The sequence below is a fragment of the Scophthalmus maximus genome, chromosome 5 (assembly GCF_022379125.1).
Source record: "Scophthalmus maximus strain ysfricsl-2021 chromosome 5, ASM2237912v1, whole genome shotgun sequence".
Taxonomy (NCBI): domain Eukaryota; kingdom Metazoa; phylum Chordata; class Actinopteri; order Pleuronectiformes; family Scophthalmidae; genus Scophthalmus; species Scophthalmus maximus.
In genome coordinates, this window is record NC_061519.1 from 20,207,030 (window position 1) to 20,227,772 (window position 20,743).

A 20,743-nucleotide genomic window follows, 5' to 3' on the forward strand; every position below is an offset into this window, starting at 1 on the left:
AGCTTTAGTAGTAGAAGTATTAACAGTATAGTAGCAGTAGTAGAAGTATTAACAGTATAGTTGCAGTAGTAGAAGTATTAACAGTATAGTTGTAGTAGTAGAAGTATTAACAGTATAGTAGCAGTAGTAGAAGTATTAATAGTATAGTTGCAGTAGTAGAGGCCTAATATTTGTCCCAGTCCCTGTGCAGTGAGTTCAGGCTCCAGCGATCCGCACGTCTCCCATCCAGACCAAATGTAAACACACACACACACGCACGCACGCACACACACACACACACACACACACACACACACACCGATCCCTGCCTTAATGGCCGCGGGGTGTGATGAACCGGGGAACTGTTAGTTCACCTCTGTGGACGCGGCGCACGAGGAGAACCTGCAAATGAGTGAATGATTCGATTGACACCTCTCTCACCGTTGATCACTTCACTCAGCTTCATTTTGTATATTCGGGGCCTGAACGAATCAAAGCGAGGCGGCTGCTGCTGGGAGTTTGTGCTCGAAGCCCTTTAATCCCCGAACGAGAGCGTCTGCCTTAAATAAACTAATTTGCAGGAGATTTGTCGATCGCCCTCGCTGAGTACAAGGAGAATAAACAAAGAGGAGAAAGACACTGTAGGAATCAAGACTTTGCATCGGGGGCCTTGAATAAACACCGATGTGGCCTGAATCATTAGTGTTATTATTTATTTATTTATTTATTTATTTCTTCCATTACACACTGAGAAAAAAGAATACGTTTCATGGGTTGATTAATATTCTTGAATGGATAAATATTACTATCCACGCAGCACTGCGAATAACGATGAGCTATATATACACGTCTGCAGGTATAAATCAAAAATAATCTTTAACCGTCAAGAGATAACATTTCGTTCGAGCGGATATTGTGTGTGTGACAATATCAGCCAGTGGTGGAAGAATAACTGGGACATTATACAAAAACAAAAACAGTAAACATGATATAATTTCTACCTACATTTTCGCAAGTCAAAATATTTCCCCTGCAACAAAATGTCCCCATGTGAAACGATTATATTTAATGATACATAAACTCGGGAAGTTATGATTATTTTCTCATGTGTAGCTGCAGAGTCTTGCTGTAGAAATGGAATCGTAAATGTCAGGAACCATTTCAAACCAAACACACGGAAGCAGAGCAACAGTATCGGTAGGGAATAGGATCAAACTAATAATGCACACAGTTGGATTATGATGAAAGTCACGAGGTCGCCGTTAGTGGATCGATCGGGAATCGCGGGTTATTAATGGCAGAGGCCGATCGAGGAGGCGGGGCCGCTGCTGCGCCTCTGCGCCAAGTGAAACCCGATGATTGCATTTGCATGTTGTTATAAGTTTAAGACATGATCAAGTCTGTCTCTCTCTCTCTCTCTCTCTCGCACTGTCTGTCTGGCTCTCTTCGTCCTGTTGCTCCGTGTGATTGATTGGAGGAGTTCACAGAGGCTCGCACCCCCATCGCGTTTTCCCAGCAGCTCGCCCGCGCCACGTGATTGGTCCGCCTCCCGCGGCCGCGGCGCACCGACAAGCGCCTCCTCTCATAAACGGAGTCGGACCGCACCGACGGTTCCCCCCAGTACTTCCAGGAGAAGCGGCGACTACCCACCACTCACGACCCGGGAGAGCGACCTGTATGGCACACAACTAGCAGGTATGGTGGCGGAAAGCGACTTGGTTTATTCTGTCCCAAGGTTGTTATTTTTATTAGATGTGAGGAGGGCTTGGTGCCGAGCGCAGGATCGGGATCTAAACTCATCATTCTCAGATTTTTATCACTCCAGTCGACCTCTCGCTCCTTATCTGTTTTGGGGTCTTATCAAATGGTTATCTCTTCTGCTGTGAAGACATATTGCATTTTGTTTCCTATCTCTTATGTGTGTGTGTATACGTGCGTGTGAGTGTATGTGTGTGTGCGCGCGCGCGTGTGTGGGAGGACAGGGATTTGACACGGATGGATCCGTGCCTCTTAAGCGCCCCTTGACGGGAGTGTGACGGCCACTGTGGATTACTGCAGTTAGAGATGGACATGCCGTGAAATGAATATTCATATTCTCATTTGATTTGGTTTTTTTTTTCCTTTTTCCTTTTCCTTTTATTATCGTGGCTGCTCCTCTATACAGATGAGAACGCACCGTCTATCAGAGGTGGATTTGCGCTTTGTGGCGAGTCTCTGTCAAGACGTCGACCAGAAACTTAAAGCGACTTGTATTTCCCCCCGATAAAGTCCCCGCTCATTTGTCCTTTCTCGTTTCCACAGGGTGGACTACTCCCTGACCATTTTTTTATTAACCCCTACGGTGTATGGAAAGTGCTCCTGGATGGACCTGGGCGAACACAGCTGGTCCATGGTCAAGCGAGAAGTATCCAGCAGCCCAGGGTCGCCGGCTGAGCAGACCTACCTGTCCGGGGACAGCAGGAGGGACGGCCCCTCCTCGGAGGAGCTGAGGACACCTCCGAGCGAGCTCGACGCGCTGGGGCACCGTCGCTCCGACGGCCGGTCGCTACACTCCTACCTTCACTTCGGACACCATAACAACACCCTGACCGCCGCCGAGGACATCCCGCTGTTTACGGATTTAGACCAGGGCAGCAAACTCGTCCTCTCCAGCGGCGCGCACAAGGCGAGCCTGCTGGTGGACTCGGCCGACATGTACCAAACACTGGCCATCGCCGCGGCCCAAAGCCAAACTGGATATGATTCCTCCTCCGGCGGTTACATGCACTCCAACCCCAACTCCCCCGTGTACGTGCCCAGCTCCCGGGTGGGCCCCATGATACCCAGCCTGTCGTACCTGCAGGCCAGCGGCTCCGCGCAGCCCAGCCACGCCGTGTCCAGCCACTCGGTGTGGTCGCAGTCCGCCCCGGAGAGCCCCTCCTACAGCACCGGGAGCCCGCACACCTCCAGCCGGTTTCACTATCCTCCAAGTCCGCCCATGAATAACGGAACACCGAGAGACGCCGGTTACAGCAACACGCTGAATATGAGCAACAGGGACCAGTACGGCCTCTCTCGGTCCCTCGGTGGGACCTACCCGAGTCCATACTCCCCCTACGTCGCACCGCAGCTCTCCCAGCTGCCCTCGCCCTGGACCGGGGGGCCGTTCGACAACACGATGCTCCACACCTTGCAGAGCAGAGGCGCGCCCCTGATCCGAGGACCAAACGGAGGTAAGACAGAAAGAAGAAGAAGAAGAAGAAGAAAAAAAAAAGCTTAGGTCCGAGTGATGGAATAGTTTTCATTCGCACTGTCTGGGATAGAAACATGTTTTTTTAGAACACGATCCCCCGGTGGAGGCCAAAAGTTTAAAATGTATAAAATATAACCATGTTTGACAAAGTAGCCTGCCGCAAAAATATTGATTTGATTAAACAACAGCGCTGGGTTTGGCCTGAGGGAGCACGTCCGTGTCTAAAATCAGCAGACCTAAGATAAAAGGCCAAAATATGATCATGAAATATAAGAAGAGGAAACAAATCCCAGGTATATTCAAGCTGCATTTACACAACAGGCGGAGTATATTTAAATCGTGTCACAAATCTTAATTTAAAAAAATCCGCAGCAGTTATTTTGTCTAGGTTCCTTGTGGCTCTAGGAAGTCGGTGGATCTGCTTCAATTTGTTTCACTTGACATGTCTACAACGAACCAAATGTTTCAGAAAAACAACAGCCGAATTGACACATTATAATTGATTCTTGTTTGTAGTTTCAGATATTCTCGACGACATGGGCGAGAGCAGGGAGTGCGTCAACTGCGGCTCCATCTCCACGCCGCTGTGGAGGCGCGACGGCACGGGCCACTTTCTCTGCAACGCCTGCGGCCTGTACAGCAAGATGAACGGGCTGAGCAGGCCATTAATTAAACCACAGAAACGGACGGTGAGTTTATAGGGGGGGGGGGGGGGGGCACTTTACCGCTCCACTTCCTGCCCAACTGTCTCAGACAATGGGCTGGAGGTTATCGCCAATGATATTCATACAGTGGGTTCATATCTACTGCTTCAGCTTCGGGCAATACATCAAACCTTTAAGTTCAAGAAATTGGATTTTTAATCCGTTAAATATGAACCCCCCCATTTTGTCTGTGATTCATGGTGTGAAATATACGAAGGGATCTTGTTTGTCGAATGAATCACACAACATGATAATAAACTGCAATAGCATCATCCACAATTATATTAATTCACTAGTCGACGATCATAGGGATTAGAGTGTAGAGTTTCTGAAAATGTGGTTTCAAAGGAAGCGAGGGCGCTGATTTAATTGGATTTAAACACAAACACTCACTCACACACACACACACACACACACACACACACACACAGAGGGCATTAGTTAACGTAATTAATCAGGCACTTCATCAAGCACTCAGCCCATTCAGTGCCTCTGTTCTTGGATGATTTAATCTAAACAGGAGACACAGTGGGCACTTTTTTTTTTTTTTTCTTCCTGGTGCCTTTACGCAGCAATTACGCACAGTTTCTTACCGGTGAAATCAAAATGTCACTCCTTGAAAAAGCCACATCCTGTAAAATGCGTAAAAGCCAGTTTTAAATGGAGATCATGACAGGACCCGTGTTGTTGTTAGGAAGCAGGGTGTGAACGGTCGAGTTGTAATCCAATTAGTGGAGTGCTGCCTTCACTTTTAAACTTCTTCTTTTTTTTTAAACTCATGACAGACTCCCAATTAATTTGGGCCTGACAAACTTGTGAATATATATAAATATATATAATTGTGGGGGTTTGAAAAGTAATCTCATGTGACGTCTAACGTTTATTTTATGTTTCTGTCGCCAGTCGACGTCCAGAAGAATCGGCCTGTCCTGCGCGAACTGTCAAACCAGCACGACGACGCTGTGGCGCAGGAACGCCGAGGGGGAGCCGGTGTGCAACGCGTGCGGGCTCTACACCAAACTACACGGGGTGGGTCGAGGTTTTGAGTTCACATTTTCCCTCATGTTTGATTGAAAAGTTAATAGTGAGTGCATCACAAATCAAAATTGCTAAATGTGATCCAATGTGCAGGTACCTCGGCCGCTCGCCATGAAGAAAGAGGGAATTCAGACGAGAAAGAGAAAACCGAAGACACTGAATAAAACGAAGGGATCCTCCGGTGAGCTATTGAGGATTCTTGTTGCTCTGCACAACAAAACAATATGATCATCACGTTGCTTTGAAAAATAAAATAAATAAATCTCAACCTCATACTTTCTGCTTTATAGGAAATAACAACTCTATCTCTATGACTCCTACGTCCACCTCTTCATCCAACTCCGAAGACTGTTCAAAAACCAGCTCTCCCTCTGGACAGGTGTCAGGGGTAAGACTCTTATTCATTCATTCATTTATTTACATCCAAATTTCCTTTTGCTTCATTTGAATTAAACAATCCACATTAAGTATGATGGACTATGGATGAATATTGAACATATGGGATCTGACAAAAGAGAATAAAATAAAACCTGAAATAAAATGTATGGCTATTAATAATTTGAAGGAAAAAATAGGCAAACTTTTTTTTCCCCATGATGCATCCTCAGGGCTAAATATTGTGCAAATGTCATCTGATAAAAATTGGTCACATGCAGGCTGGCTGATGACTGCTGCTAACAAATGTGTCAGCATAATATTACAGTTCAATGAGCTTCACATTTCTCAGGATCTGGTGCTTTCTTTTTTATCTTTTTTTCTTTTTTGTCCTGTTGTCTTATACAAGTGGCACCTCAATTCCCCAACCAAAAACTAATCACACTCCAAATAGCAGCAAGTGCATAAATCATACAAGGAAATGCTGCTTTTTCTGTCATAATAATAATAATAATAATAATAATAATAATAATAATAATAATAATAATGCAATGTGTTTTGATTCGCTCCGTTGCTGCAGGTCAGTTCCTCCGTGCTGTCCAGCTCAGGGGAGGGAACAGTTTCGGGCTCAGCCATGAAGTACCCGGCACAGGACGGCCTGTACACCAGCGTGGGCCTGACCCAGCCATCAGACGTGGCTTCAGTGCGCGGTGAACCCTGGTGCATGGCTTTGGCTTGAACATCTAAATCTTTTCTTTGGGAGGACAGCAATCCCTGGCCCCTTCTGCCTGGATGCTATTTTGTGGAAGTATTCGGGGGGTGGGGGGCATTGTTTGTTTCCTTCAGAGTCGGACGGTGGGGGGAAAGACGCGTGAGGCCACTTTATGCTGCGGGCTTGGACGGAGATTGGAGTATCTGGGATTTGTTTTCCAGATAGGTGTGGGGGCTCTTGTTGCCATACAAAAAGAAAAAGAAGAAGAACACAGGGAAGCGCCCGGCTATAGATGATCAACCAGGTGGCCTGCTGTGGATGGATCCGCTTCTGGACCTGCCGTGCGCTCGACATCTCACCCGTCCATGGCACAGAACCAGATCTGGGTTCTCGAAAGAAAACAAGCCATCGTGTACATAACGGATTTCCTCTCTGAAGAAAAAAAAAAAGCTGTTGATTGGGATACCAGCGCTTCGTAAAGCGCCGTGTACTCTTTAAGTACATTTTTAGATTTTCCTTCTCTTGCCACAACTGGAATCATGCCACAAGTGCCAAGACAACTTTTATGAATCAAAAAAAAAAAAAGAGAAAATATTTATAAATCTTCCAATGTTGAAAACATGGCTATGATTGTTAATAAAAAATATCATTATAGAGTAGAAGCTAAACCTTTCTGATGTCTTCTTTTCCATTTTATTTTTTTTCTTGATAAGTGGTTGCTAGTAGAACAGTAGTGTTGAATCTGCACATGTGTTTCCACTGAAAGCTCTTACTGTATTTGACTGAAACTCGTTTGGTTTAAACAGGGTATAAATGACTATGTCATCCGGTGTGTTTGTTTAATTCATTGCAAATGTCAACTCCTGCAGAAGTAATTTTTTTGATACTGAAACATGTGCTGGCTGTTGGCTGTATAGCATGAAGGTACTTTCTTTCCAAGCAGAGCTTCAATACCTGTGTTTCGTCTGCAGCGGTCGTATGCTGGTTGGAACAAAGCACACCCAGAGTAGCTGTGAGCCGGCTGACATTTTATGTTACAAGACATAAACTGCAAAAGGAGACTTTTCGGGGGCTGCGCAAACAATAATTCATTATAAACCGTGTGACTTTCACAATGCAAGTGTTGCATCGTATTTTTTTTTTAATATATATATATATATACCAAAATTAGAGCAATGTGGAGGGGTGAGGTCACCTCTGAACAAATTCATGTTGCTTGGATGACTTTGACTAACCCCTGTAAGGACTAAAAGGAATGTAAAAACGGCCCAGTGGTAGTTTAACATGGTGCAAATGTGGACAATGAGAAAAAAAATAAATAAAGAAGCAAAATGGATTATAGTACAATTTATTATTTTCTTCAAAAATGCCCCCCCCCCACACACACCCCCCATGTAATTAAAAACAATGGAATTCACATCATAATGGGTGGAATGCATAGCCACAATTTAAGAGGTGTGTTTGATTCTTCACACTTTATGTCATGTCACGTCCGCGGGGAGATTCAAATCTGAAAGTCAGAAACTTGGCACAAAGACGGTTATTTGTTATTCTCATTTTCAGTGTAACTCTTTTTCCAAACCTGCTTTGTTCAAAAAGGGGCCTGTCATTCACTCTGATGGACTTTATTTATTTTTTTGAAATATCTTGTTTATTCTCGCATCTTTTTTTTTTTCTTTTTCTTTTTATGTTGTTGTTGTTGTTTTTTTCTGGAACATTATGAGAAATTATTTTTATTTAAATTCAGTCCAATAAATTGTGCCGGTGATGCAAACAAATTTTAAAAGCTATCCTTTGTGTTAAAGAAAGTCTGACAGTGTGGGAAGAACAATATGCTTACATAATGCTAATATTACTCAGGTATACTTCTGTGTGAGGCAAACGCAGCTATGCTTTAACATCCCGTGTCTCTCAGGCTGAGGAAACAACGATTTGCCTCTGACTGTTCAATGCTAGGAGAGTAAAAAAGAAAAAAATAAATCAAGATAATTTCCTGGAAACGCTGCAATGAAAAAAGAAAACTCATTCATTAATCTTCAGAAAGACACATATCCAGCCTAAATGTTTTTTTTAAAAGATGACATCGTGAATCAAACATTTCCAGCTTCTTCTTGCTGGTTTGCCTCCACACTCTGCTAATGTTTCATTAAAGCAAACCTTTATTCTTCCTCTCCTTCTTCTTTTTTCTTCTCCTACCTAAGTGTTTTTCTTTTCCAGCAGCCCCCGAGGGCTCAAAGCACAGTCCACTTCCCCGCGTCCTCTTGAACCAGCGGCTCAAAGTACCTGTCACAATGTTTACTGTACTTAAGCGAATATGGCCCGCGAGTAGTACCACATGAAGATGGTCAAGATTTATGTATAGTCTCAGCGTTATCTGTCTGCTCTCTGACATATTGATTCAGCCGAGTTTATTGAGTGTGGAGGAATGTGCCACAGCGCACAAAAAAAGCCACATCCACAGTTCTGACATGAACTCTGTTTTTTTTTTTTTTTGCGGCTTGTCGCTTTTCCCTTCACACACACTTACACCACACACTTTTTATTTTTCATTTTCAGTGTTAGTGTGAGACTGCGAATGGCCCAATGGGGATGTTTGGCGTGCGTTCATTTGTGCACTGAGGGCCGCCAGGCGTTAAGTGCTCGACCTTCCGGCCAGATGAATTACACTACCTACCTTTGAGATATGCAAAGGAAAACTGGTGCCAAACTAAAAAGCAGGGGTAAATATTTATGGGCGTCCCTAATCTATGACGTGGTCCTACCTTGGCACAGTCTGACTGGTCTCCATGGTGCTGCGGGGGAGGACACACAAACACGGCAGTGCAGAAACCCTCCCCGCGCCCTTGTCCGGGTGGATGTGCACGGAGCATCAACCACCACATGCACACGCAGTACTGCGGACCAACAGGGCCTCGGTTGAGAGGGACGGGGACGGACGCGAGTGGCGTTTGTCACAGAGATGCGGCTTTGGAACAGAAACGGCCTTTATTTTTGTTTTGTTTTTCTGTTCCAAAGTTTGGGGAAAACAGACAGGACGGCCGGGACAGACGCAGACCGGGACAGACGCAGGGCGCAAAGACGCAGTGCGCAAAGACGCAGAGACGCAGGGCGCAGAGACGCAGGGCGCAGGGATGGTGATGGCTGCGCAGGGTCGAAAGTCCTCCCAGAGCAAACAGCACAGGCCAACCCTGCAGCAGCAGCAGCAGCAGCAGCAGCAGACTACAGGCCCCGGGGCTGTGTGGCCATGGGGCCAGCGGCGCACTGTGGCCCAGTGGCTCCCTCAGGAGATGCCTGTTGATCTTTCCATGTTGCCCTTTTCAAAGGACAGCGCCGCTGGCCCTGCCTCCGGAAGAGATGCGATCTCTGACTCGGCCCTTCTGGGTTTCCTCGACAGACAGACACGGGGGCACATTCTGGGAGGGAAGAATAAAAAAAACAACCCAATTTACAAACACGATCGCCTTGGTGCGGTCAGTGGAGTCCTTTTAAGATGTGGAGTGGGCCATCAACAGATCTCCGATGGAAAGTGTGTTGGCGGACTTTTTGGATCATTGTTCTGTGATTTATTCAGCCTGTCAGATTCATAGAAGCCGAACTCTGCTTTCAAAGCTGTGTCCACAGAGCAATTTGCCCTCTCACTTAGCTTTAGTTAACACATCCACAAGTGGGAAGGAAAGATTAAAGGCACCTCCTGCCCCGCCCTTGTCAAACCCCTCAGAGTCTTATTCACAAGGGGAACTTTCAGTTAAGAAAAAAAAAGAGGAAAACTAATGATAAGAAACTCAACTTCTCTCTCTCTCTCTCTCTCTCTAATAGTCAACCATCAGTGAGCAGGAAGGCAGTGGTCAACAAAAAAAAAACAAATGACAGAGAAATGGCCCTACGCAGTGTGGAGATGATGTCATACATATGAATAGTCAGTGTTACTTATTGCAGAAACAGTGGGAGTGTGTTCAGGGAAGGCTGAGTGTGCAAGTCAATGACAATTCTTGTGAAGAAAGAATGAAAATCTCAGGGTGGGAATGGATAAGGCTTGGCCTGACTCTGAGTGTGTGTGTGTGTGTGTGTGTGTGTGTACGTGTGCAAGTGTATCATAAGGATTGCCAGGAAGTTGTCAGGGATGGGAGTTAATAGAAGGAAATAGTGAATGTTTAAAGTGGAGGAAAAGACGAAAAAAGAAGATTTCCTTGACGAGCTTCCGCCCTCTAACCTCAGAGTGAAACACAATCTGCATCAGTTACAGCACCTGGGAGAAGGTACATAACCAAAATGTCATGTACTTTATTTACATCTTTTTATTGGATGTAAAGAAATGGCGTTAGATTTCGCATTGTTATATTTAAAGAGTTGATATGTTTCAATGCTGTTACAAAATAGTTCAGCTGAGACGGTGGGACAAGATGATAATACACACCACGAGACTCTCTAAATGTTAAACTATGGCATCTATCCATTTAATACTTCGGCCAATGTTCCAGGCAGTGAAGAAACTATCTTATGATGATATCTCATTTTTATATTTTGATTTCCCTTACCCTAACCCTAATTATATCAGTGGGATAAGGTATCTTATTTGTGTTAAACCCCTTTGAACCCTAAGCCATTTTTTAATATAATTTTGGTCCGCCGCGTCTCCTAGTGTAATAATGCTTCCGAAACCTGTTATAGCCATCTTTTTTTGTCAGGACAACCTAGGCTATCAGAATATGCATGCTACAGTGATATCACATGAATGTATAAATAGCTGTATGACCATAAAGACCAAAGAAAAGAAAAAAACGGAAATTGAATCTCACAGAAATCTATTATAATGACACAACAAAACAACAATTATGAAGATTTTTCCTTCTTGAAAGCTGTTTTTCCAAGCCTTGGTTGTGAGATAAAACAATCAAAATCATTCTTACTAATGCAAATCAAAAGTTATGTACATTTTTGTACAGATAAGTAATTTGGTTTTTTCAACCCAAAAAGTCACTACGTGATTTACAATGATACTGTGTCCAAACTGACTGCCATTCTCCAAAGCAGGTCAGGTCCTGTCTGCTGTGACACGGAGTGTCAGTGCTAGTAGTACGAGTAAACAGGTCAGAGTGAGAGGTCCTGTTTTCAGAGTAAAATCTTTGTCTTTCTTCAAACTTTTCAACCGGTCAACAACACAGCGTCTGATTGGTACAAAGTCGGAGACAAAGCCTCTCATTGGTGAAAGTGTGTCCTAATGGACGGCTAGAAGTCCTCTGACAACAGCAGTAGCCTTTTACGTCTTGAAAAACGAGATGAAAATAACCATAAAAGTCATTCAGACATGTTGTACAAAGTCTCCGAAAAGACACCGAAGTTCCAGGCCGCACTACAAATCTTCTGAAAGGGCCACGATCGGACACAAGCCCTGCCTGGAACGGCCCAAGTGTTAGCTTCCCGTCAAAAACAAACCGTAAGTTGCTGACATAAACTGATCAAATGTTGTGAGGACTTTTATAACATGACGCATGTCCTGTCGTGTACGACAGGTTCGGGCTCAGAGTGGATTTTCAATAAACATTTCCTCAACCGATCGTGCGCATCATCATACACAGAACATCGATAACGCCGAACAAAATTACAGGATTTTATCCATGTTGTTGCCTTTGTTCATGTGTGTTTGTCATTCGGTGACAGAGAACGGCAACAAAAAAAAAAAAATATTCAGTGGAAAATTGTTGTTGCAGATGGCAAAAATGAGCAGGCTACGGCACAGCTGTGTTACAGAAAGTTCAAACTGCAAATTATATTACACAGATATTTATTATTGCACCAAAAAAGCTTGGCCGACATTGTGGCCATGAAGCCCCACCTCGTCGACTCTTCAGTAAACTCCCCCCTCAACGGTAGAAAGGTTTCTTTCATTCTAGAATATATTCGCAGGGAGAAAGTTTGCCCAGCAAAATTTGACTATCAAATCAACTCCTATTTCTAGACAAAGCATTGCCAGTTTTTTCAGGTAAGAGCTAATGGAATACCAAGCCCTCTGCTCTGCCTAAAAGAGTCTGGGCTTTGAAACTCGGCCACTAAATCATGTAACTTGTAACTATTTTTTTTTCCTTCCTTTTTTGATCCAAATAGTGATTCTTGTGGGTTCAATTTGAGGTCACATCTATCTCCCTTCTCCTCTTAGCCCAACAAGTCAGCCTTGTGTCCGGGGCCTTTTGAATTAGGCCCAGCGCGTTCGTGTATGGGAACCCGAGCTCGCCGCCAAATGCAATACTTCCCGGAGTATTTCTGTCAGAACCACGGCCTTTAAAAACAAAACACAGTCAAATCACAGCAGGCCCCTTTTTAATCAATTAAACATATGTCAACAAGCTAAATGCTAATCATTGTCTCGACAGGGAGAGCACATTCTCTTCTGGTGATGTGTAGTCAGGAGTCAATCATGATAGTGAAAGGGCTCACAGACGAAACCCCTAACCCTAACCGGGTTCAGTTTCAGCTTTGAGACGGATGAGAAATATACTGTGTTGAATGCATTTTGTGAAAATGAGTGGCACAAATCTTTCAGTCTCAGCTCGCCATTGCCGCTATCTTTATTGTCCAGGTCTGGCGTGAAACAGACAAAACAATAAAGTGAGTCAGAGACGGGTGATGACCACGCTCGATCGTCTACGGCATGTTTTGGTTCCTGCGTGACGGAGTCACAAAATCATTCTTTCTTCACCAGACATCAGTCGCCGAGCTCAAAGCTTTAGTCATTTGGGTCAACCGGGGGATGTAAGTTTTGCCAGCCCCCTCGTACCCAGAGTGCAACGCGGCTTCTCAGACCTTCGGACCCGCGCTCTCTCGCAGCGAGGTATGCTTGTGTAAACACCATTTGGCTCACTGAAGTCTTGAAATGTAATAAATTTTCATCTAGAGCTCGAGATAGCAGCAGAGCCCCATAGTGAGGACGGGCGATAGAGTGCAGGATGCAGCAGCCTGACGGAGGAGACCGGTGAGGCTCCTCACTTGTCTGCTGATTGGACAGCTCTCCGCCAAGACCTCTTGTGAATAGTACTCCTGATAACCAAATGACCATTCAAAATAAATAACAGGCTAAATAACTGCAGGTCTTGGCAGTCTCCCAAAGAGAAAGAAGACACCCGTCAAAATCACAATTTTAAAGGGTCTTTTTTAGCCACATTAATAAAGTAGGTGCGACTTGGGGAACACGTACAAATGACCGGACGATCGTAGAGATTGTAAACAAACCCTCAGCTTAGTCAAATTTTTTGGGGACGAAGGCAAACGGTAAGACTACCCAACCCCAACTGCCCACTGTGAGCATCAACCACAGCTCATGGGGAAAGTTGCTGCTGGCCGCGGTGTAAGGTCTCTAACCCATGTGAGCTGGGCCGCGCCAAAAAAAAAGTCAAAATACACACCAAACACATTTTTCCTAAGGATGGTGTCTGTCATCTTAGTCCCCTTCTTATCACACTGAGCAGCCTGCACAGTGATCGTAACCAGTGGAGCGGATCGGCTACAAAAAATATCAACTGAGTTGTAGTGCGCTGTCGTTTTCCTTTGGGTCACGTCACCGGCATGTAATCTGTTTTAGGTCTGATGTGAACCCAGTGACTGAGCACAACAACAGAGCCGCTTCCTTGCGCTCCCCTGACCAGGCAGACCCTTTGGCCGAGGCGGCCAATTAATTATAGACATGACTTTAAAACTTCCTGTTTTTTCCCCTCCTTAATTAAGCCAATCTGCCCCGCTGCTCCAAAGAGAGGAAATACCTCGAAATAGTTCCCGATTTCAGCACATTCAATTATTTTGCGCGCAGGACAGATTGCATCGCTCGTGTTGATGTGCGGAGCAACACTGTTTGATCGCAGGGAAATTGTGTCTGTCATTTCTTCCTGTTTCGCCCCCGAATAATGTGGGAATTTGCGCGGAGAGCCGGTGCCCGGGTTGGGCACTGCCCGCGCGCGAATTAGCGGCTACGTGCCCTCAGTCAGGCCCAATCCAGCATCAATCTCTGCCTGGCATGTTTATTATTATGCTCATGCCGTCACTTATTCTGAGAGGAGAGAGAGAGAGAGAGAGGGAGAGAGAAAAAATCCATGATTTATGCCTCCACTGTTACCCTTTCCTGTCCTCATTTGTGAAAACAAAATTCCAGTGAATTCCTGCAGTATTAGCACGGAGCGGCTACGAGGTCAAGCTTTCACTTACACTGCAAAATGAATGTGGCCGGCCGGAGAACATGCATAGACATTGTGCTGTTGGGTTGCGACTGCAGCTTTGCTATTGTTAGCTGAGCGAGGGAGTCTGCGCACAAACTCGCAAACTGACCTTGACAGCAGACACACTCCATATCTGTCCCTGCCTCTTTTTCTCTCTTTCTCTCCAGTTACACTAAATCTACAGGCAGTCTTCGAGAGCACCAAGTCGACTCGCCTGTTATCACAAATGCACCACACTTGTTGAATACCTGCCAGTGTTTTTCAGAGGTGCCCTTTTCAACTGTGAACTGAAACTCACCTCCAGGCCTCACCCTCTGTTTCGCCGGGGGGAAACAGGAAAAAGGAGAAAGTGAAGACGTGCTAAATAGAAGGGGGAAGATTTATGTGGAGTATTTCTTTCGACAATTCTGCCCTAATTCGTGAATAGAGAACAGTGGGAAGTGGCATATTATTTGGCATTAGCCCTAACAGGTGAATGCCATCTATTGTTCTCTGCCCTGGTATCTCTCTGTCATATCAGGGAGGTGTTAATTATATTAATAATAATAATGATATAGTATGAAAAAGTGCTTCACAAATGAATAAAATAAAACGGTTGTTTGACTGTTATAAAAACAACAATACAAGTTATTAAAAAAAATACAATAAAATTAAGCAAAATTCTCACATGTGAAACATGTGCCATCAGTGTGTGTGTGTGTGTGTGTGTGTGTGTGTGTGTGTGTGTGTGTGTGTCTCCAGGTGCCATGTACCATGTGCTGGTTTGGTTACGATGGGACATGACCTGTCTCAGAGCGACACTCTCGCCTCACAGCAAGAAAACCTTCTTTGGTCCGAACTCCATTTTGTCCGGGGGCCTCACTGTGTGGAGTTTGCATGTCCTCCTCCCTGTGTCTGCGTGGTTTTTCTGTGGGAACTTCCTACCAGAGTCCAAAGACATGTAGACATGCCTCCCGCCCGTAGGTGTGAATGTGAGCACGAATGGTTGTTTGTCTTTATTTGTCGGCCCCCGAGATAGACTGCTGACCTGTCCAGGGGATTGGCTCCAGCCCACAACCCTGAAAGGATAAGAGACACAGCTAACGGATGGATGACCCGTTTTGCACAAATGAGAGGCCATGCACACATTCTTAATTCAACATATTTGCAATTCTAATGCAATGTAACATGGACAAAAAAGAAAAGAAAAAATAACTTTTGCAGCTAAAATGTGTGTTAGTCTCACATTGTTCCTCAAGTGGCTGAATTCCTGTCATTCATCAGAGTCTGAGGAAAATGAAAACATACTTGTTGTAATTTGTTAGTTTAAACAAAAGGGAAACAGGCTCGCTGACTTACGACTTATTTGGCAAGATTAAGAGGATTCTGGCCTTGAATTCAGAGTCAATCAAGGGTTGAATTACAGTCATTTTACATCAACTGTCACAACGTATTTCTGCAAAAAGAGGGACCCGTCACAGCTGTAAAAGGCCACGACGCCCACACCGGGGAATGTTTGCATTCGTTTCTTGCATTACCATCTAAAGCTTTGCCATACGAGTAAAACCCTTGACATGTGTTGCTCTCACAACGTTGCGCAGTTTCATTTAACCAGCACGATTCTTCTAAAGTCAGCCATGTACGAGGACTTGCTGGACATTGGTGGACTTGCGGTATGACATCATCAAGGAGGAGACCCAAGCAGGCCCACTAGCTGTCCCTCCAGAGGCCCCTCAATAAACAGGCTGGTTATCACATCACTAACATTTGTTTAACCCCTCTGCGGAAGGTGTTCCGTTAGAGAGTGTGCAGAGGAGGGAGCTGTTCCCGAATCCCTTCGACTGTCTCGTCGCCCGACCCTTACCGGTTTCCCACAAGCTTGCACACACATACATATAAAAAAAAACCCATGTAACAAGGCCCTTTACGATTCAGTATTTGGAAACAGTATTTCTGTCTTCTCTCTGCCAGTGAGTGTTTTAGACTGCTCTCAAGACATCTCCCTACTCCCTTGAACTCCTCTACTCTCCATCTCCAACATCATCCAGTGCTCCCAAGTTTGGCTGTCTCTCTGGGACAGAGGACTGAAAACATGACTTCAGCTGAGAGAAAGGTTGTTGGGTCAAAAAAAAAAGAAGAAGAAAAAAAGAAAGGACGAGAGCATGAAAGGATGAGGGAATGCTCCTATCCTTGGATAGGAGCATTGCCCCCCCCCCCCGACTCCATTCCTTTCCCGTTTGCAGTGAGATGGTGCATGCAGCACTCTCCCACACATCTCGACATCCCAGCGCCAGGGCCCTGTGTTTTCTTAATTCATTACTTAAAGGAAAGAAATGTAGCCCATACCAAAATAAATACGGCCCTGTTGGATCGGACCATGTGTCATAGTGCGATAGCTCCTCTGAAAAAGGCTGTTGTTTTAACCGTAGGAGGATGGAACATTTTGGCTCTGCAAAGCGTCTGTCACTCTGCTCTCTGTCTTCGTCACACAGCACAGACCAGCAGCGTGCGGCCTTATCGCATGATTTAGACCTAAATACATTGTTTTAAAGTGGGGCTGGCTGCAGCCGCGGCACTCAGAGGTGAAACCAGATTCACTGGGTGCCACTGTGGGGTTAATGACCCGAGACTGAGCCCTTGGTTTATATTCTGCATGCCACTTTTTACGCTTTCTCAGCGCCATGGCTCTAGGGATGGCACTGGTCAACTCACTGTGGTCAACACTGGGTTTCCTTGAGGGGCATTTAATGGATTGCCCTGAAATTACATTCAGACATTCATAGTCCCCTGAGGATGACGCCCTAATGACTTTTGTGATCTCCTGACCCTCCTTCTAGTGCCAACATGAGGTTGATATTTGTGGGCTTTGGTGAATTACGTTTTTTCGTCTAGCACCTCCATCTCTCTGTTTGTCCGATATTTGGGTTTGATCCACGATAAGCGATATACTTGGTAAACATAAGCTTGTTATATTATTGTCATTTTGAGCTCTTTGAAGATAATAGTCACATGATTCCCCATTTTTCTTGGTTATCAATTAGATTATATTTTTTTCTACGATATCAAGCTTCTAAGTTAATATCAATATTTCGGAAAGTTGTGCATTGTGGGATAGATGTCCCTGGCATTTGAAAAAGCTTATTCTGTAAGAAAATAATTTTGTTTTCACAATTTCTAGTTTGAATATGACACAAACTTCTATTCTGTATCCTAAATGTTTTTTTTAGACCATGAATTTAAAGCTAAAATCTTTACTATCAGTTTACTTAAAATTGGCAAAAAAATGTACTAAGATCAAGACGTAATTATATTCATTCCCATTTACAATTTCTTGCAGCTTGTTTCAGTGAAATCTAGGTCATTAGGAGTCCGGAGGTGTCTCCGTATAACGTGCACTTCGCGTGAGGTCTGTTAAATGGCCAATTGAATGCTCTGTCAAGCAGAACCTTCGTGTGACCCTAACACACACGCACACGCACACGCACACACACACACACACACACACACACACACACACACACGTATGATTGCCCACACAAACATTTACTGCACTGGTACAGTCGAGCACGATCCTTTGCTTGAACATCAATAGTTTGTTTATAATTAGCCCTGGCAGCTCTTGACTACTTAGAGAGAGTGATTGTTTTTGAAAATGGCCCCTGGGGTCCTGTTGACTGATTGGCCTGAGGCGGTGGGTGTTGGGGGGGGGGGGGGGGGGGGGGGGGGTGCAGTTAAGGGGTCTGTTGCTGGCCCACAGTTGTGAGCTGCATTCCTCTCAAGCTGCTCTGGACCCTGGTCTGACAGCCACTCTGATAATATCCCAGTCAGATAGAGTCGCAGGGCCGGCGCGTCTGAGCCCTGTTCTGAATCACTCAATTAGTGCAGCAGCAGCAGGACGAGGAGGAGGAGGAGGAGGAGGAGGAGGAGGAGGAGGGTCTGAAATCTCTTTGTTCTCCAAAACCCACTCTGGCAACACAGAGCAATACACAAACACTGTGGGCTCAATTAATAGCGGGAGTGTTTATGCAGAGAAATGCAAGGTGTAAATACAGTTTGTGTGGTCTTTTGTCTAACTCTGTGATGGTGGGAAGAGATGTGTGTTTGTGTGTGTGTGTGTGTGTGTGTGTGTTTGTGTGTGTGTGTGTGTGTGTGTGTGTGTGTGTGTGTGTGTCTGTGTTTGCTCTCTTATTGTTTATAGAGAGTTACATCACCTCCTAACTTCACCCCCCTCTGGATGCCAACACCTGAGAAATAGAGCTATCACCCAAATATGAAGTTAGAAAAACCTGAACCTGCATCTGCATGACAGGAATAGATATTTGAAAATATGCAATTCACAGTGTAACGTTGCAAAGAGAAGATGTAACAGTCTGTGTAGCAATAGAAGTAAATAAAGTTATTCCTTAAAGATACAGTAACATGTAAAAATGTTCACATAATATGCACATCATTTATACAGTATACTTAAAAAAATGATCTTAACTCAATTTAACTCATTTCCTGTTGTTGCAGTTTTTGGCCTGTCATTTCTATTGATCACAACAACAATGAACTCAGCCAAGTAGCTGCTCAGATCTGGAGACAGGGTGACATCACCACAACCGAGTTCAAAGGTCAGATGAGCTGTACTGTATCAAAGGTGAAAGAGACAAACAGGATCAAAAGGTCAGCTGTAAAAGAGCTCGGCGGTTTAGCCAGATTATTTCTAGGTAAAAGTGAAACTGTAAATTAGTGCACCTGAAATATCAGTAATGATCTCTTTCTGGACGGGAAAAGTTTGCGTACATGACTGTAGTAGGTATTGTGGGGTACAGTTGAACCAGGAAGTCAGTCTGCACCTGTGATGGATGTTTAAAACCGACAGTTTTACAGTTTTACAGTTCGCCATTGTTTGCTATTGCAATGGAAGTGTGGCTAGCCTGGAGCTCTGTTGCCCTGTGGCTGAACTGCTCTTCATCTTGAACTTGGAAACTGAAATGTTAATATGAATAAAAGCCAAAAATTGTGAAAAAAATATTGCAGCTACCAAGTCCATCGGTTTTCAATCTTTCTCCCCCCCCCAGAAAAACTTGTAGTGTGTTGTAACACGTTGGATGTGCACGACTTGCAGTGTGTCTCTGTCTTTCTGTTGTGTAGTTGGTGTGTCTCACTTGAATGTGTTTATGTTTTATTTATTCACAGCTTTATTTCCCCACATGCTTTGTTTGTTATCTTAAGTAGCCGAGGACAGAAGTCCCAAGTTGTAACAAGTAGTAATTTGTCATTAACATGTACATTTTGCAAATTGAGGAATTAAAAAAATATGTAATTAAGAACAATTAATTGGAGGAATGCCAGTGCTAAGCAAAGAGTTAAGAATGAATAAAGAAATAAGGTAAGGATTTCAATTTCTTGAATTGTGTGAAACATGCAGGAGAGCTTTGAGAGCAAAAGCCCAAGTTACAAGTCTGTTATGTTAGTCTGTGCATTCCTTGTGTTTTTGACACCACCGATAACTTATATGGATATAGGACACGGTTTACACATGCCCTCCATACAATGTTTAGAAGTCTTTTATCTTGTAGGTCAGACGAATAAATCACAGGGACAGTGTCTCAGACTCATAGATTGCTCAGACAAATCCTCTGATGAATATGTTTTGTCCACTTCATCTCATAATGAGACGCGGCAGTGTGTGCCGGGTCGTTTTTCATCAGGCACATTGGGACTATTTGGTTTTAAAGGGCAGCGGTTTAACTTCTTCCGAGGCGGAGAGAGGTTGAACTGGTGAAAGTAAGCACTCTGATCGTCTTTCTTCTTCTCTTTGGATTAGACTGGCTGCTCTGCCTCAGCCTGCGACCGACCCCTCACCCCGCACCGACCCTGTTACCTGCAGACACCCTGCGTGACGGCCTTTGATGTGCTGTTTGCTCTTCTGTACAGTAGGGGTTAGGCACACACCTTGAGAGAGCAACGTGGAATTCCATACAATGGGTCCGCTGGCCGGTGTTGTCTGAGGGCTAAGAGAGGGATTAGGGATTAAAAGGCAGCCAGTGTGTGAAGCAAACAGCGGAGAACAATATTTTACCCACTCCACGTTTGGTCAGCGGATGTTGATGTCAGTCGACTCTCTCTCTCTCTCTCGACTTGATATTGAGTCTTGGCTGAACGGCTGGAGCCTGCCAGGACTGTGTGAATTCAGTTTGTTCTCACCTCCTTTTCACTTTTGACCTGTAATTTCCTTGAGTTACATATTTTATACTCTGCAGGGAAAAGAGTAAGGGTACACACGACCTGTCGCCATATACCTCAGATACTTTTATATATATTTTTACTTTTATTCTTATCTTATTTAAATTCATTGTGCAGTTTCTTACTAATTGCTCTTGTGCTTTAGGTTCCTGTCTTTGAGCTGTCTCCTTGTACTGTACTTGGCAATTAACATGATTCCGATTTTATCACTAACTGCTTTTCACTTTGCTGGCATCATTACAGCTGCAACAGTTTGATTTGAGATTGTGGGAACTTCGTAGTCTGGTACTAT

At 44.5% G+C, this 20,743-nt stretch overlaps 1 protein-coding gene across 2 annotated transcripts; it reads left to right on the forward strand.

The window, feature by feature from the left end:
- The first annotated feature begins 1,413 nt into the window (after positions 1–1,413).
- On the forward strand, positions 1,414–8,208 carry gata6 (GATA binding protein 6). 2 transcript variants are annotated; one of them, XM_035633087.2, is made up of 7 exons: positions 1,414–1,674; positions 2,281–3,191; positions 3,728–3,900; positions 4,819–4,944; positions 5,047–5,134; positions 5,244–5,341; positions 5,909–8,208. In XM_035633087.2, the coding sequence occupies exons 2-7, from the start codon at positions 2,342–2,344 to the stop codon at positions 6,065–6,067; spliced, it is 1,494 nt and encodes a 497-aa protein (XP_035488980.1). In that variant the 5' UTR covers positions 1,414–1,674; positions 2,281–2,341; the 3' UTR covers positions 6,068–8,208. The 2 variants fall into 2 exon arrangements, with proteins under 2 accessions (XP_035488980.1, XP_035488981.1); XM_035633088.2 differs by lacking the exon at positions 1,414–1,674 and adding an exon at positions 2,011–2,167.
- The last annotated feature ends 12,535 nt before the right edge of the window (positions 8,209–20,743 follow it).

Coding starts and splice junctions, on each gene's coding strand:
- gata6 (XM_035633087.2), top strand. CDS start 2,342: ATGGACCTGGGCGAACACAGCTGGTCCATGGTCAAGCGAGAAGTATCC. Junction 5,135..5,243: donor TAAAACGAAGGGATCCTCCG/GTGAGCTATTGA, acceptor TCTGCTTTATAG/GAAATAACAACTCTATCTCT. Junction 5,342..5,908: donor CCTCTGGACAGGTGTCAGGG/GTAAGACTCTTA, acceptor CCGTTGCTGCAG/GTCAGTTCCTCCGTGCTGTC.